This window comes from Antedon bifida, chromosome 6 (genome assembly GCF_963402885.1).
Source record: "Antedon bifida chromosome 6, ecAntBifi1.1, whole genome shotgun sequence".
Classification (NCBI taxonomy): domain Eukaryota; kingdom Metazoa; phylum Echinodermata; class Crinoidea; order Comatulida; family Antedonidae; genus Antedon; species Antedon bifida.
This window is the reverse complement of record NC_136231.1, coordinates 16,396,390-16,423,410: the sequence shown is the minus strand read 5'-3', so window position 1 is coordinate 16,423,410 and position 27,021 is coordinate 16,396,390. Positions and strand designations below refer to the sequence as shown.

Sequence of the window (27,021 nt, the reverse complement as noted above, 5' to 3'; positions counted from 1 at the left end):
GTTTTCAATAAATACCAGTGTTATAGCTGCATTATATCAGCCGATTTATTTATATCGCCATATACGTTACCGTATGAGAATCGGATTGAAATTCGTTACGTGGGCTCTTTGAATCTATTCAGATTTTTAAAGGCGGCCACATTGAAACTAAAAAATGGAGGCTCTAGATGTCAATATAATAAACTATAGTTTAAAACCAGTCAGTTAGGGGGGAAATAGCAAAATCAAAGTGTTGCAGTGGAATTGTTAGATGCCCTTCATGTTTCAATGAACCTACCAAAAAATCAAATTAAGACTTAAAAATGCCTGCTCATCTAACCACCCCGGCACCACCCTATCCATTACCCATGATATGTCCCTCCTTGGGTGCTATAGGCCTATTATACTCTGTGTAGTTTTTAATAGCGAGCATGTGTGTTTAGATAATAGATTTAAAAAAAAGTTCTTTGAGTGATGGGATCACTTCCTCAAGTAATCCTGTCAAGATAGTATTACTTATGTAATGAGTCACTGTATTATGAATCTGAAGAGACACAGATTATTTCCCTATTGTTTTACCTATATTAGAGGTCTAATGATGTAAGAATGTCCTATTTATACTTTCTTTTCCGTTGCCTGTGCTATGCGTATTGCATATTGTTTGACTCTCTTATTAGATCATAAGATTGTGTTTTTATTAAACTTCTTTTTTCACATCAATTGAAATGTCTAATAAATGGGGTTTTATCACCTAATTATCGACGTAGGCATATTTAGTATTGCGAAGCGACCCTACGATCACACTCGGCCACGCGGAACTAATATAGACAGCTTATGTAACATACTAGTTTGACAAGAATGTATGATGTGCCCAAATATGATAGTGATATAACATCATCGTGTCCATATATAGGCACATCACATTTTGTTGTCACATAAAGTTTGATAGTGTAGTTGTTTAGTTTTAAAAAAAAACAATAAGCAATAAAAGTATGTTCTATTCATTTTTATTAACATTAGTAGGACAAATATTAGTAACGCGTAATCCATTAATTGCACTCAACTCTACATTTTTTAATAAAATGTTAAAAAGTATTGGTTTTAGGTCAAATTATGAAAATTATCCGGAGTTATAATAATCATTTTTATTAAGACTAAATAATATTGCACAAATAAAATATTATATTCTGACCAATTTCTGCAGAATTATATAATCGAGAAAAAAATAGGATACTTTAAGCTCTGTCTATTCTATATGAACTGTGATGTGCCCATTATGGACACCATGTCATATCACTACCGTATTTTGGTACATTTTTGTCCAATGTTTGATTGTAGATTGTAGACAGAGCTTTAAATGTCGGTACACCTTTATACTGTTCTAAATTCAGTTTTGATAAACCATATGGTTCCAGAAGTAACCCTATTGTGCTTAAACGTTAATCAAATTGTGAACTATAATATAAAGCGCAAATGAATACACTTTTGCTGTGTAAATGACAAAACACAAATGTTACATCCCGAAAAATGCGCATTTTAAATAATTGCTTTCATGATTTAACACTACTAACCCCCTGACATTAACAACAGAAATATAAAGCTAATTAAGTTATAATAATAATTTCCTTTTAACAAAATAAATAGTTTCTCTTCACACAAATGTATCACTTCATCATTTTGAAAGAATGTTGGAATGCAGTTACGTCTAATTTCAGTAACATTTCGCAAGGTTTTTAATTCAATTGTATCGTTTTAAGCTCTTTCTACACTATCAAACTTCATGTGACAAATGTGGTAGTGATATGTCCAAATATGGTAGTGATATGACGTCATCGTGTCCATATATGGGCACATCACGTCACATAAAATGTGATAGTTTAGACAGGGCTTTAGTCTATTTCCATTATATACATATAACTAAATTGTTCAATGGTTTCACCATACAAGTATCTCTACGTATCTACAATTATTTTCCAGTATCATACTTTCTATGGACCAGAAATTACTGAGTTGAATAATCAAATTCCGTGATATCACATGTAAATTCTGTAGCATGGAATTATTTTTACTGGACAAATTGTAGATACAATACCGAATATCATTTATTCAATTTAGAGTTGAAATGGATGATGATTGAGTTTGAGTCCTCTTGGTGTCAGCTTCTTACTTTTACAATGCTAAATACAAGACACAAAATTGCCTTGATCTAAATTACATTACTAATCATGCCTGTCTGTAATTGAATGGCTGTATACATTTTGTTCTCATGGTGCTATTAAATAAATAATTAGCACAAAATAAAACTAACTTCATATTAATCTTGGGTTTTATGACTCTAAATTGTATAATAGACAAACCTAAATTGATAACATTGACTCAAATATTATGATATCTTCTAGGAAAATGGAAAATTGTATTATATTCAGTGTATTACATTTCTGCTAATCACGTCTAACTACCCTAACATCTACTGTACTTATTCACAAACAATAGATTATATATTTCTATATGTTGTTTTTTTCTTAGCAATATAGTATTTGTTATATTATATTAATTAATTATACTTACACGCACCATTAATTTAAAAATAGGTAAACTCTGTTTTATTGCATCGATGTTCTTTATACGTATATTTACTTATCTATATTATTTTACTTAAATAAAGTATGCTATATTATAGGTCATGGTCTCTAAATAAATATTTTACACGTTACTCAAAGGTTTATGTTAAAATAGATTTGTACTGTTACTTTAAAACGTAAAAATAAAACAAATAAGTCATAGAGGATCATAGTTATCGCATGTGTACCAGTTTTGATAATTCTAGTCATACATGCTCTGCCCATCGGGTGAGCATGACCGTAGGAAATATACCTGTCCCACTAATTATAAATGGTGCCTTATAATCTGAGACAATACCACTATAATACAATATAGCAAGCAACAACAATGTTTTAAGCCAGAACCGAAATTGTATTCCATTTATAAGCTGACTTATTAGATTAGATTTGGTTCTAAAATGGAAGTTAAATTGTTAGAATTAATTTCGAACAGGAATACCATTATGAATCAATAATACACATGGGGCTTGGACAGAATAATGGCAAGAGCAGACACATTACTAATCTCTGTCGACTCGGGACATTTTGATTCAAAAATAATTATTATAAACGGTTCAACATGATTAGATTATCACAATCTAGTCTTAAGTACCTTGTTTTTTTACAGTCCATTAGAATTGTTACTACTACTACCATTTATTATTACATCGCCATTTTGAACTGAATTTTCCGATACGTAATCTTCGTCACCATTTTTTACGTCACCGTTCTCTGTGCAGATATCATTATGAACTTCAGCACTCTGCCGACGTAACTTCCGGCTCATCTTTAAACACAGGTTATGTATGTCCATCAGTGAGTTATATAGAGTCTCTCGAAAGATAGTCGAATCGGTTTCTGAACAATCTTTGAAAGATGATATGGCGAACAGTATATAATCTTCATGAGGATTATATGAGGCACCGTAACCATTTTGAACCACCGGACCGTAACACATAAATGTGTCTAGCTTAGTTAGAACCTACACAATAAAAACAGGTTAAATTTATACATATATTATTTAAACTACTTTAATAAAGTTTTGTGAGTAATGTAGTGCGACCTCTATATCGTAACACATAATTTAGTTCCATCGACACGACGGACTGCCTATGTTTAAATCTCGTGTAAGAATGTTATAGGTGAAACCGTTTTTATTATCTTTTCTAACAGAACATCAGTCAAATTAGTATAATGGCCAAATATGGCTTTTGTAATGTAGTGTGCCCTCTATATCGTCACACAAAATTTGGTTCCGTCGACACGAACAGCCCGAGTTTAAAGGACAACTTGACCGAGGGCCATATTTTAACAATGTAGTAGGGATGTACATGATTTCAGAACCATCGCGAGATTAAGGATATTTCCGCACGCACTCGACGTCGTACAGCCGTAAATTGCTGTGCCGTCACAGGTGCATCGCAAAATGTGTTAACACTAGATGGTACGCCCCCTTCGCTTGCTTACCATCTAGGTCGTGCCCACAGATGGTTCTCGAATACATAGTAATTTCAGCATAAAAAAATGTATTTTTTTAATGTACGTACAGCAGGAATATAATACATTTTCATTTACACGACAAAATAGGAACGATGATTTATGTAGTCAACTACAATTAGCACCCTGGAAATTACTTCCGAAAGAGAAACTTGTCACAAAATAAGTCCAAATTTTTGATTTGGATTCATTTAAACAAACACAATTTGTGTTTTGTATATGCCATTACGGTTGAGGGATGGAGAAGAGGATGGGTACAAAGGAGAACAATTTTTAAATATATTCTTTATCCACTCAGTAACGAAATACGTTTTCATGTTTTATAGGCCTATACATAATATACCACTAAATACAGTAAAACATTTGCGATTTATTACTTTGTTAAAACTGTCACTGTCATAGACGATTGAAATAGTAAAGTACATGTAACGATATACCACTACGACGTTTATATTTTTAGTAATTAATTAATTAATACAAACGTTGAGAAACAACTGTCAGTAATAAAGTTTATTTGTATATGTGTTTATATATTTTACTCACAGTAAGAAATTTGCGATTCAAATGGCGACCAAAAATGGTTAATACGTATTTACACTATTTTCAAAGTATTGCAATACTATAGGCCTATCTAAATGTTTTAAGTTTATCCCCAAGGACCCATAAATTTACCTACTTGTGTTAAACCAAATAATTATACTGAGAGTGAAAGATTGGAATGTAGGCTACCATTCATCGCAAATCAACACATTTGTATAAACGTATATTACATTTATCAAAATCGTATTTTTTAAGAAAATTCAACATTATGATGCTGTACTCGAGCTGTTTAACCGGTTTTTAGCTATTAAAAACAATTATCGAAGAAGGAGATAGGTAAATTCGAAGCATCCTCGTATTATTGTGTGCGGGTATTTTTCAAGGACATCCATTAGACAGTGTATACCACGATCGAAAAACACCCCTATTTGGGGCAAATCGTTGAACCTAAATTCATTTTAATTGTCAATAACTAATTATCTAACTCAATTTAATTATTAAACAGGGTTACATCAGGTGGTTAAAATCAGCACCGAAAGTACGAACCAACTCTATATACCATCGAGTAAACATTCTAGAAGTAACGCGCGATTTACCGAATTTTGCCCTTACGTAAATTTATGTAGATACAGAGGAACATTTGAGTGCGATATGGTTGAGTGATTCCATCGCGTCATCACATACGTCATACTTCTAACTACTTCGTGAGTCTCAATAGACAATAGACAAGTCTCACAAAGCGCGAACATTTCTAGTAAACACACTTTTTAAATATTTCTTGTTTCTTTTGCCTATCTGGATATTGAAGTGTTTCTTCAAAATACCAGACTAAACATTTTAGCAAATTTAAGTCTAATACAGGTAAAATTAGCAATTGAAGTGACGGTACCTATCTCTTGTATGTTAACAACAGTGAAAACTCATTAGGTAGATTTTGCGATGCACCTGTGACGTCACAGCAATTTACAGCAACGGCTGTACGCCGGCGAGCGCGTGCTGCGATATCCTTAATCTCGCGATTGTTCTGAAATCATATGTACATCCCTAATACGTTGTTAAAACATGGTCCTCAGTCAAGTTGTCCTTTAAGTCTAAACCAATCGTTTGGGAATGCTAAAGGTGTTTTGTTCAAAATATATATAGTTCAAAATATGTTTAGGGAGTAATATAGTGCGCCCTCTATATCGTCACCCAAAATGTGTTTGTGTCGACACAGACAGCTGCCTGAATTTAAATCTAAACCAATCGTTTGGGAATGTTAAAGTTGTTATATTTTGTTATTTTTTTCTAACAGTACCGTCGGACTAGTTTAAATGATGTTTAGTGAGTAATATAGTGCGCCCTCTATATCGTCACACAAAATTAGGTTCCATCAACACGGAATTATACAAATCGTTGTTTGGTTTTGAAAATAGTAAATTGAAAACGTTACAGAAATAATTAATTATACGATCATATTATTCATGTTGACAGTGTATTATTATTACCGTACCTGACTTGTTGACAACGTAAAGTCGTTGCTTATTTCATAAGCTACGTCTTGGAATATCTCTGGCACTGGTTCTCCCAATTCCCTCGATAGTTCACGAAGACCAAGTAGATGACAATCAAAACCCTGTCCCATAATTGTTCTTACGCAGAAATCCGTCTGAGATTTGATGGCTTTGCGCATCAATTTTATCTTCTCTTCTAACTGTAACAGTAAATCAAACTTTTCAATCAACAAACTGTTTATAAATTAAAGGGATTGTTTACAATCGAAATAATAAATGAATTCAAGATGCTAATAATCTACATAATAGTGAGTTAAATGCGACACGAACCGGTGTTTCAATGTGGTTGATATAAATAAATGTTTGTATAAATATTAGTTTCTTTTACCGTAGCTAAACAGTCGCCTTTTATGGCTCTAGCAAATTCCAGCGCCTCTTGTGAAGCAGCTCTTATGTTGTCCACACGACCTTCATGAAAACGTCTCGTTGACCCACTCTCGTACGTCGATATTAGATGCCCATACATACTATACATACAGACAGATTGTGTAATAATTCAATTAATTAAATTGTTCAATATATAATTTGGTGTGAAAGAATAAGTCTTGATATACCGTAATAAATGCTACTGACTGATTCAAATATTATATTATATTTTATATGATTAGAAACAGTTATTAGTACTGGTTCTAATCAACCATTATTAGGTTATAATAGTACCAGCTTACCTGTAATATGTAACTTGTAAAGCAAGTTGGACAAACGCATCAGGGCTCATGTCTTGTGATTTCGGAAACCCTTTACCAAACTCAGTAAACCGTAATAGTTTCAAGTCCACATTGTGTACCAATCTACAATTAAATTATTGCTAATGAATTTGTGTTGACGTTTTCTCAACCAATCCAAACTGATCATTTCTTTTTTGTCGAGAAGTGGTATTTGTCTACATCTGGATTAGGAATTTAGCTCATTGTATAGTTGGATAGAATGGTGTATATAGACTCATGTAGACCTAATGACGTAGGGGTCTTTTTTTATCTTGTAATAGGCCTATAACTATACCCCCGACTATATATAAGATTTTGTTTAGCATTTTGTCATTTGGATAAATGTTTATTGATCATATATTGTGAATGTCCAGTACATTGCAAATTCGCGAGCATTCGGGTATAATTACGTTAGATCAATTATATTTGTCGCACGTTTACTAGTTAATAGTTTTATACAAAACTATTGTATCATCATGGATTATTTTCGACTCCTGTGTTGTTAACCGTTAAACAAGTTTTGGAAATTGGTTTACGTAACAATATATTTATCCTAAATGTTTATAAAGTGAATATAATGTATAATTAATTATCACCTGTCTGCCCTTAATCGTGCATTATCAATATCAACTATGCTATCAGGAGACAACTTCCAGCGTAGCCGTCTTGGATAAGGTAACTCACATATAGACTGTGCTCTAATTAACCTTCGTCGGTGGGTATCGGAGTCTCTGTGAATACATTTTATAATCTTAGACATATTATGGTGTGCAGCAGGCAAAATTACTTGATTATGATGATACTGGTATTGTTAAAAATGAAAATAGAATGATCATCTAGCAAAATGTTCAAAATCGTTATCATCATTACGAATATAAATTTGAGACTTACATGTATCGTAACAAATGCTCGACCAACTGCACCACAGCAACGCCCTCAGACGGTGAGTGTTCGTAATTTAATCCACAAGAACCATCCTCCCCCACAATAAACTGAAATGTAGATAAAAGTTAGATAAAAACATGTCACTCTTAAGTTATAAACTGAAATGTAGATAAAAACATGTCACTCTTAAGTTATACATTAACTTATGTGAGAATAGAGCTCGAAACCCGTCTTAGTGGTTATAATGGTTAACATATACTGTATTACAAATGTGAGAAAGATATTTAAAGTTTGTGAGAGAACGATGATTGAAGATAAAACAAATAATGGTGGGCTGAAACAAAAGACAAAATAAAAAAAATACGCCTCCGAAGTTGCCGTTACGAGCTACCATTTCATTTTATGGATTTTCCTGATCCTTACAGTTTCTATTTTGAATAATCTTTAAAGCTTTACTTTATTTTGGGTATTTATTTGACTATATATGGACGTATTCAATTGATTCACATATAGATATTAAATAATATACCTGCATAGTCTTATCAAACCAACGGTTCCCACTATTGGCCTCACTCCCTCCTCCATGCAGCATTTGTTTTGCAAGTGGAACATCTTCTCTGTCCATGGGCTTATTGATGTCGGTGGGCGGATGATTCATGTGCTCGTCAAGGCAAAGTACAAATATACAACGTTCAATCATGTCAAGTGAATCTCTATTGGTCGAATCTGATGAAAAAATGTAATCAAGTTATATAAATATGACTAATTTTTTAGTATAAGAAAAGTTCAATATGAATAAGTACACTGGTTTTTTTTTTAGAAAACCACTGCATATATGGTAAATTAGGATGACAACATACACACTTACGTCATACTAGTAGGGTAGAGTGAAATTAATATTTTATTACAAGTGGGCCATGCGTCAAGTTGACCCCATGTCAACTCGGCCCCACGGCAACTCGGTATCAATCTAATCGGTCATTTAAAAGTATAATGTGAATGAATCAATTGAAACTTGCCTTCCATTAGCCTCATTCGAGCGTTTGCCCAGTCTGTTCTACCATCTCCTGTTAATAAACCGATAGGCGGCGTCGGAGATGAGGATGTAGCGATATGAACAATTCTTTTCAACTGGCTCGATAAATCCTGCTCACTGAGTCGCTTAAAGTTTATGATGACATCCAGAACAAAGAACTATTATTTAATACAATAGAAAATGACTTGTTAGTTATTAATGTAAATAGGCCTCTCTGACGATTATTTTAGCTCCAGTAAATCTAATCAAACAATTTAGTTTAACCTCTGGGATTTGAATAGTTTTTGGTGAGAGGATTGCAACATAACTAATGACACCCTTTTCGTTTAAATATAACTGTCGGTTGTTATAGTTATATTAATTCCTCACAGCAGCAGCCTACCTGGTTTCTGCAGACGACTATTATATGTTCGGGTTCGGGCATAACACTAACAGTTGGCGCCACAAGTTCGTCTTTAACCACGCCTGGTACTCGATAGGAAGAAAATAATCTGTAATATTGCTCCATACATAACGGTTGTCCAGGTTTGTTATGCCGTGCTCTGTCCACTGGTAAGGCTCGGCTATATAACAATTACCAATAATAAATAATAGATATTTAGAATAATTTCCTAATATGACGCAAGACGTGTGGTTTAGTAGGCTACATTTGAAATAGAAGTTGGCGATTCTTTTTAATATTTGTAAAAATACTTTGGCACGCATGGCGTTTCATACATATTTTACAAATTTGAAGGTTTGTATGGTAACACGTAAAATTAATGTTTAGTATTACATGGTGATACAGAACAGATTAAGATGTTTGCCTGGTTACGACGATATGACGACGAAGCTATAGTAATTACATAATCTAGTACAGTACTTAGTATGTGTAATGGTTTATTTGTATGCGTCATATTATTTTATAGAAATGTTAATTATACAAATTTTCCTCAGGCTTCTTATTTCATTGAGGCAAACATAAGATAGCCAAGCATTTGGGAATAACAATAATATGTTATATTTGCAACGTATACTCACGCGTCAATAATAACCTTGTAATCGAGTATTCCAGATATTAATCTTGCAGCAAATTTTAGTTGTTGATTTCGATCCTCAAACTGCTGCTTAGGGAAGACCATTCCTGGGTTTGAGTTCACGACAAGCGGTAATCTAGCCCTTAGGTACATGTCATCAAGCCACCAGTCGTTAGCCTGTAAAATTCACCAAATAACCTCATTATTATTCAAATGTGATGAATAAATCTGATAACCTTTTATCATTTAAATATGATGCTTGTTTTTAAAATGTACTGATATATATGGACATGATGATGTCACACCATTATTATGTTTAAGCATAATCACTGCCTTATTTGAGTACATTACACTTTTTTTAATTTAACATTTCCTGCTTTTATTTTTGATGTAAAGCGCATTGAGAGCCTGCTTGTATGCGCTATATAAGAACAGACTATTATTATTATTATTTTGTCACATAAAGTTTGATAGACAGAGCGTAGTCAACGTGCACGCAACTCAAGTGAGTTGACCAATCAGGAAGCAAGAACCAAGCTTTAAACTCTTACCCAATTTGACTTGCACTTAGCGTATTCACATAACTTGCTCTGTAGTTTTTGGCCACTTCCTCCCATTTCTCCAAACCTAGTGACGATTTGTTCAGTTCCTCTGAACTGCTCTTCTGTCAACAGAGGCTTTAGAGATCGAAGATACAGCTCTAGTGACTCTACTAGAGGAGGAACAGGTAAAGGTGGAAGCTGCGTCTGCACATAATAAAACAATATTGTTATAATCCATTCTAAACTTATTTTAAACCTCGTCAATATAGATAAAATTAAGGTTTTTCGCCGATGACTATATTACTTCTAACATTATTTTGCCCGATAACATGATAGATCCTACCCATCGTAGGGTACTCTCCCGGGCTTACTATTCATGTATAAATTCTTATAATTATGGTTAATTATGATTATAAAAAATGATTAATTTAAAATCGAACAAGTACTGTATTACCATGACTATCTCTCTAGATACATTTTCCGTTTAACGGAAATATTTTGTTGAACAATCGAAAATCGTTTAAAGAATAGGAACGTTCACACCAAGTATGTTTCTTCAATGGCAGATGACGCGTGTGTACGAACCAGTCTGCCGTTCCGTAACTCGGTCAAATTGATTTTCTTAACAGTTTCATATGGATCGAACTAGAAACAATACTTCCAAATTTTGAAATAGGAGATACCAATAATGAGATAGCAATATCATCATTGAACACCTTAATAAATTGATACGACAATGCTGTTTAGACGGCCTATAATCTTCGATACTAGGTCATAGACGTAATCGTTAATGCTGTACGGTTCATTGGATCGTGATCGGTAGCGATATAACCGTAGTAATAATGCCATAATATAAAATAAATAAATTTAAAAAAATAACTAACTATAAAACAATATAAACTATAATTTCAACACAATACACCATCATTTATATTATGTAACAGCGCTACATGATTATGCAGGTGTATCTTAACGAATATTAATTTTGTTAGATCAGAGACGATCATTATAAGTATGATTCGTTATTGCTAATATTACCATTGTTGCTAAATAGAAGTACTATTGTTGTTAATAACATTTTCATTTTTTTAGAGCGATCTTCTCTTATCGATTTAGGTCAAATGACGTATAATATAGCAATAGAAACTTAAATAATTTCAAGAAGAGAAAACTAATTGAGAACACGAAACGACATCAGAAATAAATATGAACTTTTAAACACAATAAAAATATTCATAAATTATACAAATCTATTTGCTGGTAATTAGGGACGTTCAAATAAAAAAATTGAATAGTCCTAGTGAAATTATGCAGCAAAATAAACGCTCTTTATCGTAATACTCCTTCGTTATATCTCTCTAAATGAGTGTATTTTCCTTCTAAAGGTTAGGTTTTGGACAAAAGACATTTTCATATGTTTAAAAAGCAGTATTAATTTACATTTATAAAGTAGAAATATATATATATATTTCCAAACTAATGTGCACCGTTTCGTATAACTTCGATTCCAAAAGAAACTTTTGAGAATGTATATGTATAATTTGAGACATTAGTTTTTAGCTCTGTCAACACTATCAAGCTTGATGTGACACAAAACAAATGTGATGTGCCCATATATGGACATGGTGATGTCATATCACTACCTAATGTTGGCATATCACTACCATATTTGGGCACATCACACGTTTTTGTTAAACTGTTTGATAATGTAGACAGAGCTTCAGATGTTGATATTTCATTTTTCACACATGCATATTCAAACTAAAGTCATTCATGACTTAAACATGATAAATTGTATTGTGTAATGGCATCATACAGTATAGACTTCCTATAAAAATGTTGGATGATAATGTACTATATAATTATTGATAAATATTTTGTTTATATAGAGGTATGAAATTTAATATTTAGGAGATAACCACTAAGTGATATATATATATTAATGTAATCAATATAATAAACAACACTAATTGACTTGCTTTTATAAGTTGTTTTCATAAATTTAAAGATAAACTATTTATGCTCATGGAAAGTATATCGCTTACATTGAAGCGATTGAAGTTTGCAACAAATGAATACAAACGATTATAGCCTTCGGCGTTCCATACCCTTCAGGACCACAATCAAATTAGCCTAAAATCCGTTTGACAGAGTTTAATCAATACATCTAGCAAAGCCTTTTGCTAGCTGCATTCTTAGTCAATAATGGCGTTTCTATTTAGTGCAATAAAATAATAGCATTAAATTCCTTAATGATTACTCTTAATTTTGTAAGAGAAACAGAACTGACATATATTTCTGGAATAAAAGGGATAACTATTATGTCGATTGTGTTATAATAGAAGAGATAATTAAAGTAAAATAAGGTTGAAAGTCGAAAGAAATGTAATACAGCACAGCAATGTATTAGGTATAATAAAGGGTAAATGATTTCGAGAGTTATTTTTCGAGACAAAGTACTGTATGATTGCCAACCATGAGCCAGCAACAAACACTTGCATGGCCGCGTTAGTATTAAAAGCGACCACATGCATCAATTTTGACGTCAATACCTAACCGATTTGTGCGTGTGTGTGTTTTTGTTGTTGTGGTTGTGGGTGGGGTGTTCATGAAGAAAATTATGATTATAATAATGATTTGGTGATTAACATTTATGTTTATTACAATCTATGACGAAAAACTAAAATGCATGTAAGATTTCGTAAATGCTATTTAAGTATTTCTCAATCCTGGTCATCTGATTCAATTCCCGGTAAATCGTCTACCAGGCTAACTTAATGCTGAGGATGACAATCGAAAATGTCACAAAAGGAGTGAACATTTTTCTTGTGAGAAGTAGTGTGTAAATATTATTCATACATTATAAATATGATTAGGCCTAATTAGTAAACATAGAATACAAGACCGTAATGGTTATAGTCTATTTCGGGTAGCAACATGGTTATATGAATGACGTAGGACTAAACTATAAAATGTTATGCAAAAAAAAATGTGTTGTGCCAATATGGACACGATGATGTCATATTACTACCATATTTGTGTATATCACACTTTTTTGTCAAACAAGTTTGATAGTGTAGACAGAGCTATAGGACGAAAATAAGATGTTATTCCAATGTCACGTGTATGATAATATACCAATCCTAATAATTTTTTTAATTTACTGTAAGTAAAAAAATCCTTAATTTTTTTTTTAACCTTAATGTATTTGCTATTTAGAGAATGTAAAATAAATAATTATTGCATTGAATTGAAAGAGTAGTAAACTTACCAAACATATCGGATTGGCAATCTCGTCATCTTCTACAACATACGCGTTGTTAAGGTAACGCTCTGTGGCCCTCTTAGTACTCATCAGATTCTCCAAGTCTTCGTTCACACCTTCCAAAGCTCCCCCTTCCTCGTGTGGGCTTCGACTAAACACTACTTTATCAGCTGATAATATCGATGTATACAACTGAAAGATAATTTATTTATGTAAATTTTATCTACAAAGTAAACGTAACGCGTTTAGCATTTTAACATGTCATTAGCATTTTCATGTGTTTAGTCGAAATTATTATTTTATTAATAATAATAATAGTTCATTCTTATATAGCGCTCTACAAGCAAGCTTCTCTAAGCGCTGAACATTATTACCCCAGTCATTTTTTGGATCAAACACGTATGGAAACGTACTCCCATAATGCAGCTAGTAATCAGCGCAAAGTTGTGTCTTGATCTAACCGAGTACCCATTTATACACCTGGGTGGAGAGAGGCAAACGTAAGTAAAGTATCTTGCCTAAAGATACAAGCAATGCGGCGAGAGTTGGATTCGAACCTAGGTCCAACACCCTGCGCCACACGCACAAAAATTATTTGGTTGAAGCTTTTATTATGTATTAGTTTATTTCCAACATAGAACTTAGGTTATAGCAACCATTTTGTATTGTTATCTAAAGTGTAAACTAATGCAAATCATACATATTTTCATTTGACGAGAAATCATATTCATTGTTTCCTCTTTATTTCATTAAATAAATCTCTTTACCTTTGTCAATATGTATATAATGGTTGCGATGCATTTTAACAATTACTAGGTTGCAATGTATAATATTAGAATTTCGTTATTGTTTTATTACAAACATGGCAATTTTACTAAATATCCAAAGTTCACCCAAAGGAAAATAAATGTTCAGCGTAGCTAGTAATAAAAAAAATCCGTTTTTATGAATGTTCTACTAAAAATTGTGTTTAAGATTTACAATAGAAATTGTCAACACCAGCAGCTTTACAGCATCACAGAACTTTTAAAGCAAACAACGACATTCCCATTAGTAGCAGCCCTCCCACGGCTTACAACATTTATTACTATACTTAATATAAGTCTGTAATTATGACATCGATTTAAATGTCATCATTATATTAAACAATCAAATATCGTCATACTGTAGTAGTCTGACAGGTCAGAGGTTAAATAATTTGACATCACGTGATGACTGAAGAAGGCATCAAACTGTTCTGTCAGAAAATGCGCTCATTAAGTTCAATAATTGGGTTATTGATTAGCATTAACACTCAAGGTTGCTAACATTATGTAAATTAATTGTTAATATTAAGAATTGTACTTTAATTAACTTAACTTGTTGTACAAAATAATTATCTAATGATAATAGGCCTACCGGTAGGAAATAGGTAATATGATTATTATTAGTGTAGGCCTAAGCGTGCATAAAAAAAAAATCACCGTATAACATTAGGCCTAACTAGTTATTGTTCTAAATTTCTGTTATTGTATTGAGAAATGACATCATTATCTGGTATCTCAAAATATTAACTGTTATAAATATAATACAAACTATAAATATTAGATAACTCCAAGCCACCTGTACCTCCCAACCCGCACTCCCTACTCCCACATAATACATCACTAATCCTCTCATCTCGACTACACAAATAATAGCTTCTTCTTAACGAATTTGTTGTAGGCCTAATACCATATACAGAAAATTAGAGAAACTGTACCTGAAGATCTTCTCAAGCACCGTTGTTAGCGCATTGTAATCATAAAAAAATGTATAGTGTGGTAGAATTACATTTGGTATGCATATTGATGTCAATTATTGGATATCATTATTGAATTCTCATAAGCAGAACCACGGTCATCGGCATTAGTTATTTTAAACCTTTATTTACGCTCAAATGGGCGAACATGCATGTGCACGTAGCGGTGTGTACAACAATACTTTTTATGTCTTAAAGGCCAGGTACGGGCAAAAAATGTCTATTGATCATACATTCCAATAATTATCGATCTATAGTTTCCCCTATGTTTCATAATTTTTGGGATTTTATTTGTGTTACACGAGCTTGTTGAAAATAAGCACTTTCTTATCAGTGGGGGGATAGTTCAAATTACACAGTAATATCTCTATTCTTTTGTAGACAAATTTTGTAAATAGAGAGGCATTTTAAAAAGCTATGAAAACTAAACGGTGTGGTAAAAAATGTTATCAGATGACTAAATATAGGTAATATAACTTGAAATTTTACATTTCTGGTATCTTTATTAACTTAAAATTAAATTTTTATTTTCATGCTGTAGCAAAAATTATCCACTGTATATCCACCATCTTTTTTCACCTTCTAGGGAGTCACCAGACATCTTATTACATTAGGTTAACTACCTAACTACTAAAAAAAAGTCTTCCTGGTTTTTATGGCAGAATTTTGCCCAATTTTGTATTTGACCATATTAAGGGAAATTCATGTTTTTTCGTCTTGATTTCTGTTACAAATATTTGATTTATGTACAATTAACCAAATATTATATTTAAAATTCATGCCTGTACCTGAGCTTTAATAATCCTAATAATCATAATAATAAGTGATGTTTTATTCATACTTTGAAGAGTCAATAGTACTGGAATTTTGCGGTTATGCGGCCATCTATAGTATAGCCATAGTAATATATTAGTGAAATTATTAACTTAATAATAACTCTTTAAGAAACAGAAAACATGCAATACGATTAACATTTACCATTAGGCCTATACCGTACCGTAAAGTAATTCATTCATTCATTCATTCATCTTTTTATTTCGGAATACCATGATGACATAATATATTCATAACAAAAGAGAAAAGAAAAAAAACCTTAATCTAAGAGCTCATAAACACAAATAAAAATGTATATATATATATAAATATAAAACCGGAACCAAAATTTAAAAAATAATTATTTAATAGAACCTACATTTCGTCTTATAGTTTTGAAATCAAAATAAATACATGTAGGACTATATCATTTGAATAAGCTCTAATGCATAAACTGCAATCGTATGGTATGTGCATAATGATTTCAAAGTGCGCCACCAGTTTCCAAGAAAGTTTTCAAATTGAGTGTAGTGGCGCACTAATTACGCTCTATTCTAAAGTGTTTTTTTTTTTAATTATTTATTATAAGTTATTATAAATTTCCAATTCAAAATTATATTTGATTTAAACAATATTTACATTTAATTATATTATACTTGTGTGACTTAAAAACAGTTGTATGCGGTTGGCCCTGTAGTGTTTACAATAACTATGTAGTAAAGAAGCCTCTGTGCACTAAGCAAAATGACCAGATTTGTATATAACGTATGGGGCGCGTACTATGCACTAATTGCTCAAAAGAATTACGTCGACTGCCCAGCTGTTTAGAGCCATCATGGCGCTATGGAGAAATCTCTTAATACGCACTTGGCCGCAACATAAGCTACTGATAATAAATATGTCATATTAAGTATGCTGCAACTACGTACAGTACCGTTTGAATGTATTTTGTAGTTCCTAGACCTACATTTTACTACCGATTACTGACTCCCGTAACATTGATAATTTCACTAATAAAAACTGTGATATTTAGTAGAAGTATCATTCAATTTATTTATATTTATTTACCAAATAACACATGATTATTATATAAATACTCTAGAATAAGGTGAACTTATATTTAACACATATACTTTAACCATAATTCCATCAAATTACTTTTATTTATATACATACATTGAGCGTGTCATGCCAAATAGTATAGTAGTAGTATATAGTATGAATGCTTAATATAAATCAATTTTGTAAGGTAAATTAATTGGACGAACTTTGATTCTCATTCAGAAAACGCTTATAATATACGGGGGTAATGCATATGCAAATAACAGGTAAGTGCGTCACGCTTGCCTAATTACAGTCTGATTTTCAATCAATCAATCAAAACTGACAATTATTTATCAAGATTTTTTTTATTAAGTAAAACTGCAAATATTTATTTATCAGTTAAGTGGGACAATACAACGGTATAGTATAGTAGGTTTTATAACAACATCAATAGAGACAAAATAGTACAACAGGCCTAATATTATTTTGAATGTGTGAGAAAATGTTTATAAAAACTAGAATTCTTTCAGATTTAGATTCAATAATAATTTAATAGACCTATAGATTAGAACTCAATTATGGTGGGGTAATTTAAAATGTGATTATAAGTCGTTTCAATGCAATTATTATTCGTAATTATTGTGTAACCTGAGAATAGTGTAATAAAATAGACATAATTTGCTACGCGTTGACAGCACTGGGTTATACTTTAGGGGTTAAAGTTTATGTAACTTTTCTTAAAATCTTACAAATATTGTTAATCTTTGTCTCCAATTTGAAACGGAGCCCATTGGAAACAAGTTGATATTCTTTTACCGTTCATCCGGGCTAAAGCTCTATTTTGACAAAAAAGTGTGATGTGCCCAAATATAGTGATATACCCAAATAATGGTAGTGATATGACATCATCATGTCCATATATGGGCATATTACTTTTTTTTGGTCACATAAAGTTTGACAGTGTAGACGGAGCTTTACATCTGGTGTTTGGTGTCCATAATTTTGAACAAGATGTATGGGCCATTGATGCATGTTTTAGTATTGATCAGTTATCAACGATGATTTTCTATAATATTATTAATTATTTAATTGTTTTTAGTACGAAGTTTTGAATCTTGTTTTGTTAATTTACATTTTGTATAATACAACCATAATTTTGTGAGAGTTATTGCATTGTATGACATACTGTATCATAAGAATGAATACATTTAAATACAACTAAATCATGCAATTTGTTACAGCTTAAATTAATTTCAATATGGTCTTGCCTCTGGTAAAAAAAATGTCAATTATTAAATTTCCAATCGTAAAATTAATAATTTCAAAGTGAATAAGGAAAACTAATTTCATAACATGTACGTAGGATATGTTGTCCAATTAGAGATGTCGAAGTAGATTTTATTAGCGTAATGAGACGCGTGAGCGAGTAAGAATTATACTAGTTGGGACGAGACGTATCGCGTTTACGACAAAATTAAGTCTATAAATCACCAACTAATTCGTCATTTTGAAAGGTGTTCATATATCATTGGAGTTATAGTATAGTTATTGGCTATATAAATCGCTAGTTGAAGCTGACTTTTGCGCTAAAAAGTGAAATATGATATAGTGTCTATCAAAAACACATTCTGATTAGATATAATGCCCCAGGCATTAAAAATAGAGCACGACAATGCGTTACACATGCAGCAAACGAAGCTTTCGTAACGCTTAAACGTTGTAACGCGTTACATTTTAATCGTAAATAACTAAACATTAGAATATTACGATATTAAAGTTTACAAGATTTGCGCGAGTACATACGGACGTACGTAAGATACCGAAGTGTCAAAAACGATTGAAAAGACTATATTTCAAATATGATTAGATTCTATAAAAAATTCACCAAGATATTACTGTATATTATGAATTTAACAACAATGTGATACCATAATAAAACATTTTGGTTTTTTTTATCTTCAAGATTTAAGTTAATACTAAATTATTTTTTTAAAAGTCTAATGAACATGGTACAGCACTATTCTATCCAGGCCCTTTTACAAGCAGTATTATACCGAATATATGGAGGACAAACATAAACATTTAGAGACATGCTCACATAATGTAAGCAGAGCGTTCACAATGCGTAAAAATTGAGCCAATTTATCACAATAAAAGGATTTTCAAATGCATTTGTTGTAAAGTAGATTAGCACGTGTTTTTTTTATAAAAACATGCAACATAGAGAATTTGATATTTAAGTAATAGGCTAGATGTAATAAGTCATACATCTATCTGACGTATATAGGAGAGGAACACTAAATGTGGTCTATTTCCTACAAAGTGATAATGTAAATTACTTAGAAAGTTAGAAGTATATACGAAATAATGTTTGTGAACGTATGTTTTATTTTTATGTTCATAAAAATGTCACATTTATATAGGTTTTGTACAGACTCAGTCTGTACAAAACCTATATAAATGTGACATTTTTGTCGCAAAATGTTGTCGGAATATAATAATAATGATACTAATAATTATGAACTTAAATAGTCCTAGTGAAAAATTAGTCTACAAAAAAACATTGTCAATAATAAACGCATGCACAGTATGTTAACTAAGATACAGACAGACTTGCTTGATTGGCATTTACTGTTGTGTACTGTGCCTAAAGGAAATTGTACTTTCAGAAGAAAACGTATTAGTATCTATAATAATTTTGTATTAAGTCACTAAAACAAAGGCTAACATTAAGTAACCTCTTGAAAATCGACTTTATTTTATAAGATGTAGATCAATTTCAATTTTGTCAATTTTCACTTGAAATACAATATGTGAAACTAAGCATACCGATACTATGAGGTTTACTTATTTAAGATTGAGAATTAGAACAACGCTTAAAACATCGATCTTTAAAATATGAGTATCCAATTTCGACCCCTAAGGCGTTTCATAGATATTTTTCATATTTTATTTACAAATTAGAACACTTTGTAGGGTTGGACTTCAACAAAACGATTACAGGTGATATCGGCTTAAAGTTCTTATTTGGTGGTAAATATTATGCATTATTAGATACTTTAATTCTATACATATGAAAACTAATTATTATGTCAAGTATATTCCCTAGAAATTACCACATTAACAGACTCGTAATAGTAAGAGAATATTATTGATTTCCATCTGATTTCTTCTTTAAGGAAACTAAAGAAAAACAAATCAAACTGCTTAATGAGTTAGATCCATAGTGTGAATCATGAAAACATAGAAGTCTAATTTGTATTTTCTCTTTAAAAACAATGTTAAAATGTGGCTTAGAGGGAATTGTTAGTAAATTATTACTTATCTCCTTTCTTCTCAAATGTCTGATCACATTATATTTCCAACGTATTTTTACTAATTATTATGCACACTCTTTATTAACTGGAAACATGATTTCACTAACTACTCTGAATGACGAATGCTTAATGTTAATTAGCAAAATCATTGCGTAGGAAATACAACACTTTGAGTCGCAAATCGAGTGATCTTAAACAGGGCAATAAAAGTTGTTTCAGTTTTGACATTGGTTGTTGGCGCGTTACATCAAGGGTGACGTCACAACATTAACTTATGTCGTTCAATTCCGGAAAAGTTTCTCGTTGTGGCCGTCATCTGCTGCAATTTGTCTTGGCAGAATCTATTGTTTATTTCCGGAGTGTATCGATCCGATTGGCTAATTAAGCTAGCATGCCGATTGATTTATTGGTATTTCGATTAGATTTGACTCAATAGTTGCACGAACTGATGTGTTTTGTTGGCCTTATGCTTGATGAATTTGTGTTGTATTTAATTAATTAGTCAATGGCATACCTATTTCAAAACGTTTGTTTAGTTATTTTTAGTTCTATTGAAAAGTAAAAATGACTTGTGGGTTTTTTTAAGTGAATTAATCGATATCTTTTTCATCGGTATTTATGAAATTGTACACATATTTCAAATCATACTGAAGATGAAAATGTAATTATTGCAATAATAACTATGGTAACTAATTCTAATCATCATGCCGTATTATCAATTGATAACAATAAACAAATAGAAACAGTGCTGCTCTAACTAAACATGACTATTTTAGCACTCACGTTCCGAATTGTTGGTATAACTATATAATTTATTTTTTAAATTAAATACTATTTGAATATACAGTATTCATTGATATATTTATTAATAACAATTACATTACAATTTCATCATGATTAGTAATGACATTAACTCGACTTGCGTTATACAGATTAAAATATTTAATGATACAACAACACAGTTATTTAATTTATTTAAACGTTACATTTAAAAAAAAAGGACAGTCTCTTTGTCTGAATGATTTATCTAAATGTATGTATATTTGTCATTGTAGCCTACAGCGTCCTACATTAATATCGGAATATACTTCAGGTTCCGAATATATTGAATTCATCGGAAATCATAGTCTATTGGAAAACGAGGGATATCATCTCATTATCTTTCGCTATTACCAAAATTACGTTGCTTCTACATTTATATATATGAATCAGATTAATAATATAATTACAGATAACTTGATCACCAAAAAAATATAGAGATTGATTGATTACATTATTGAAAGTCAAGGGTATAATGGTTAACATACAACTTGTGTTTTGATATGCGGATGTCTTTGAGTCACATTAGATCTGACAAATGCACAACTACACTCAATGTCGTCAGTTTAAATTCCCCCACCCCAACCACAAATTTCAATATAATAAAATCCTATAAAAACATCTATCACAAAACGCTAAGTATCACATGGCCACAATGGAAATAAGTTTGACCATTGGTTACTTTTTTGTGCTACGCTGAATTCATTCCTGACTGTTTTTAATGTTATATTGTTTTGAATTCGAATAAAGAAATGAATTGAAATGAAAGTATCGTACCAAATAATATTTAAACATAAGGTTTCAAATAATAATTTATACGGTAATAACTATGACAAAAATGATAATATTAATAATGACATACTAAATCTTATCTTATTACAGGTAATACAGTTTCTAGGTCACATTATCATTAGGCACATAGTTAAGGTATGTTATTATCATTATGTGATATTTTAACATGCTATTCTTTTAGTATTTTCTTGAGGAATGAGTAAATGTCGGTCGCTCGGCCAAAATCATAGGCATCACATTTTTACAACTTGTCTCATGAGGTGTAGTATTTTATATAATTCCGTCTTTGTGTATTATATCTACTCCCAGGGGTGAAATATTAAGTTGGCTCTGTCGTGATTTGTGATTGGTGTTCTGTAGTTTACTGTATACATCAGGTTGACTGTGGTGTTATTAAAGATTTATTTACAACATACATTCATAATAAATACATAAAATAATGTTTAAAGCAACTTCAACGGACTTAATTTTCGAATTATTTAGGCTGACGGTACACGTTTCACCAAATGTCCTTACTTTCTATTTGTTCATAAGTAATTGATATTTCATTGAGGTAGGAAAGAACTGTAGGACACAGGAGCAACAGTCTGTAGGCCTAAAATAGTTTTACGAACCGCGTTTTAACTAGAGTTGATTCATTATAATTCATTAATATATTATTGTAGGACCTATACGAAATAATTAAAATCAACTGAAATAAAAAATGGTGTAGTTCTATTATTAACAGACCCTCACCCCTCCACCTACTTCAAAATTCCGAATCCGCCAGGGCGTGTCGACGTGTGCATTTTGAGTTGACGTTTTTAGTTGGAGATAATGAGAGCTAAGTAGCAGCAATGGCTTGATATTTTAAAAGTTGCAATACCATAACTTGGTTCAGTTGCAAAATAATGAAACAATCCAGGTTGTATAAAGATCATTTGGGTTGGGAGGCAAGAGAAGAGAAGTATTTACATACGGGTTTTATTTCAGTTGCAAGAGAAGAATGTAACCGAGTTATGAATTGCAGTTATAGGCGGTGAGTTTCTGCTCTGAATCGAGTAATATGTTTTGTTAAGTAATGTGATTTTGTTGGTTACATTACTATGAACAAAGACATTCATCACGCCTCTCTGGTTCAAATGAAGTTATTACTTTTAATACAATGTAATGTTCTTTATCATGAATCGTGGTGTTATCACATTGTTATGATCTGAATACATAAGTCTGTTTTGATATCCGTTAGTTGCATGTACATTCTTTCTGTTGTTTATCGTGGTTCGTCGTATAGGCATATGACAGAAATATAAAAATTGGAATATTACTACTTCTCACGTAATTAGAATATTGAGATTTTTACATCTCGTGTTGATGACTGTAATAACGTTGTGTTTTAGCTTTAAAATGTCCTTAGTGTCTGATAAGAAAGGCTGATCCTGTGCTAATAGGCACATTGGACAATTTATTACGTTGCCTGTCTAGTTCAACTACAGGCAAATTTCTAATGTTAATGCATCGAGGAGATGTTAGCCTTGTTGTTAAAAAGAACCGCCGCCCGTTGAAACCAATTAATCACACCTGTGAGATATTACCATATCAGTCAAAATGTCACATAACTAATGCATTACAACTTCATTAATTTCATAAAATCTGTGTTTAGTTATTCTAATTATCGTTTTAATAACCCGTCTGTTTACGAAACACAATAATAATTTATCCTATATGATTATATGTATTTACAATATAAAACCACATGATTTCCTTTGTTTATACATAATGGAATATTGAATATTACGATATATAATACTAATATATATTGGTTATTTTTCCATAGGCCAAGGATAATGCAAACAATATGCATCGTAAGCCTAGCTCAACTATCAATCAGAATGTTAATATATTGCATTACGGTAACAATTTATTTATAGGCCTGGTTAAATATTTGCTTCTTTAAAAAGGATTTTCATCAATTAATCTAATCGAGCTACGCTTGTTTATTGCAGTCATTTCTGAACTATCGAAGTTGTGTACTACATTAATAATGCGTACCGTACTTGCTGCTTTGGTTACAACAGATCTGTAAATTATGTATCAAAGTAAAGTAGCATAGAAAAGTTACTATCAAAGTAACTATATGGAAGTTTTTTTATTATTATTATTATTATTTTTTGTTTTTTGGGGTTTTTTTTTTATGGATTTCATAGTAAGTGTGTTGTAATACACGAAACGTTTTTTACTTTCTTTTATGAATATAAAATCCATTCAAAGAATAATTTAGGAGATAAATTTATTGTTGTTTGTTAATTATTAAATTGGTGGTTTGCCTAATCGAAATTGTTGGTGGAAGAGATGGGAATCTTTATGAATTTGTGTGATGTTGTTAAATTATATTATTTGAAAACGTGATAAATATTGACATTTACAAACGTTTAAAGTTATCAATTTTAAATTAAAAAAGGCACAACAAATCACCATTTCCACCACTCCCCACGTTTCTCTGTTGCTCCTGTCGATAATATTGTCTGGAGACTATAGGTAAGGACTTAACTACGTTATTTGTTTTTCATATTTATTTTTGTATGTAGGCCAATTATTAGTTTATTACTGTATATACATTAATATAGTATGTATTGTTCATTCTGTCAACAAAATAACTGTTTCATTCCATGTGACATTCAACCAGCAGGGTACATGCAAAATAAGCAGATTTAATGGATAATGTGAGCTTAGTGTCTCTCATATATCCAAGTTTAAGACTGTGTATTATTGTAAAGCTAGGTTCATGCACCCATAATTACCAGTAATGCAGTAAAGTATAAACGTCAATTCGTTATAATGTTTATGGTAATCCTTTGTAATTGTTTACTAATACCAAGTTCAATATGAACAGGCATACTTTCCTATATTTTTTATGATGGTTTTAGCTCTATATTAGAAATAGAATGAAGAAATGAAAGCGAACCTGTTGTATAGATTCGAAAGTTCCTTGTGTGTTGTACAAAGACAAACTCCACAACGAGTTCATGCCAATATGGTCGTAGCTACAAGTAGAGCAACCACAACGAACAGCTAAAACAAAGAGAACAACAACACATGAGTATGGTAATAACAAAAGAGTTATTCAGTGTACATGACTTCCATGCATCTTTCTAAGAAAAAACACACAAGTTATATAGATAAACATTTCATTTTAAATGTAGTACTAATAATACAACGTTTTTTTTGTTCTCTCACTTAACTTAAATTAAATAATTAAATATATTACTTACCTGGAGGACCAAACTTAAAGCCTTGGCTCCTCACACAATTGTATTTATATTTTATGTTTCTGTTCATATTGTATTGTATTGTGTGAAACAATAAACTTGAAACGTACAAGTACAAAACAAAAAATTAACTGTTGGTGTTTGATATTGTACTTAGCAACAGTTTCAGTACTTTATTAAAAAGACATGTTTAGACGGGTTGCCAGTAATTAATACGGAATTATAGTAAATAACAAGTTTGGTTAAAATCTTCACTGACAGAAATGTATAAATAACGCCTCCAGAAAATGGATTTATCTACACATATATTCGTATCTAGATGACTGTCAATAGACAGTTAAAATCTATCTAATGACAACTGCGGAATCGAGTGCAATCCCATTGTTTCAGTTGTGTTTCTTGATCTTATTTCGTGGGTCTACTTCATCCGGGGTTTCAGTATAAGACATTTTCGAGTATGTTTTGCTTCTAACCTAACCAATATTATCACTTTTTTGAAGAAAAAAAAAAGACACTATGAAATGATAGTGTTATTCTAAGTTAAAATAAAATATTGGAGCTCGGATTTGATCCGATCTTAAGATAAATAATTGAACGTAAATTGAACGGCCAAGTAAATGCAGTTCTTGGTAAGTTGACTAATCCACAATATATATCACGATTCAGAATCCAGTACAGATGACAATGTTAAAAACACAACAAGCAATTGAATACGTGTGGTCAACAATAAGTCTTATAGAGGTAAAATCACAGTAATAACGGTTAATGGTAAGAGCTAAATTCGCCAAGAGGTATTAATAAACTATGCATTGTAATCAGTACTGAATGCTAAAAAGCTGTATCCCATATTTTCTTTAAGAGAATCGTTTCTTTCTTACGATTAACTCGCTTTCAGTTAAAATAATATTATTTAATTTTATTTTGCAATTTTTAGTGGATCTTACCTCATTTATTGTTTCTCAATAAATCAATTTGTCGATCAATAAATCTATCTTCCAATAATTAATCGATTTTACCCACACCCCGATAAATTAAAATGCCAAATACCAACGAAACCTGAATCGATTAATCATTTTTATAATTCTTTATTTAGATCACTCACTCAAAATGCACATTTCTAGTGGCTAATCAAATGTGTCAATATACACATACCTACAGACAGTTTTTATCAAGAACAGCATGAACATTATAGCTACAAATGTGTCTAAAAGAAAATGTTAGGAAGTGGAGCACTTAGCGGCTGTTCGATCGTCGGAATCATTTCAAGCACTCCTGGGGAAAAAGTGCTCCTATACCGCTGAGTCGTAAAAGAGATTAATGTACACCGGTCGAAGTCTAATCGATACAGCCTTATAGAACACTTTATAACATTACTGCCAAACGCAATTGCTATCTCTTACAACTAGAAATATGGCAAGGGATATCGTATGAAAAATGTACTTAATATTTCTATATCAGTTTCATAATGCAGTGTATTAACTGTACGTATAACTAGCACTATAAAGTCGAATAGTGGCATGCAATGTGAATAATAGTTCTGCACTAAATAATGAATTCATGAAATTGATTATACAATGCTTCTTGGAATCTG

General features: G+C 31.5%; 1 protein-coding gene across 1 annotated transcript; it reads right to left on the bottom strand.

Moving 5' to 3' along the window:
* Window positions 1–1,210: 1,210 nt before the first annotated feature.
* LOC144845956 (choline O-acetyltransferase-like) lies at window positions 1,211–25,227 on the bottom strand. Its single transcript, XM_078703484.1, has 13 exons — window positions 25,127–25,227; window positions 13,627–13,812; window positions 10,365–10,559; window positions 9,818–9,990; window positions 9,180–9,360; window positions 8,781–8,955; window positions 8,291–8,487; window positions 7,768–7,868; window positions 7,473–7,607; window positions 6,838–6,960; window positions 6,498–6,636; window positions 6,109–6,309; window positions 1,211–3,561 (listed from the first exon to the last, which is right to left on the bottom strand). The coding sequence occupies exons 1-13, from the start codon at window positions 25,187–25,189 to the stop codon at window positions 3,202–3,204; spliced, it is 2,229 nt and encodes a 742-aa protein (XP_078559610.1). The 5' UTR covers window positions 25,190–25,227; the 3' UTR covers window positions 1,211–3,201.
* Window positions 25,228–27,021: the final 1,794 nt, after the last annotated feature.

Bases quoted from the DNA above. Each gene is read 5' to 3' on its own strand.
- LOC144845956 (XM_078703484.1), bottom strand. From the start codon at position 25,189: ATGAACTCGTTGTGGAGTTTGTCTTTGTACAACACACAAGGAACTTTC. The intron at 10,560-13,626 runs GTAAGTTTACTA...TATTATGTGCAG, and splicing joins TTGCCAATCCGATATGTTTG to ACGCAGCTTCCACCTTTACC. The intron at 6,310-6,497 runs GTAAAAGAAACT...TTACTGTTACAG, and splicing joins AAGGCGACTGTTTAGCTACG to TTAGAAGAGAAGATAAAATT.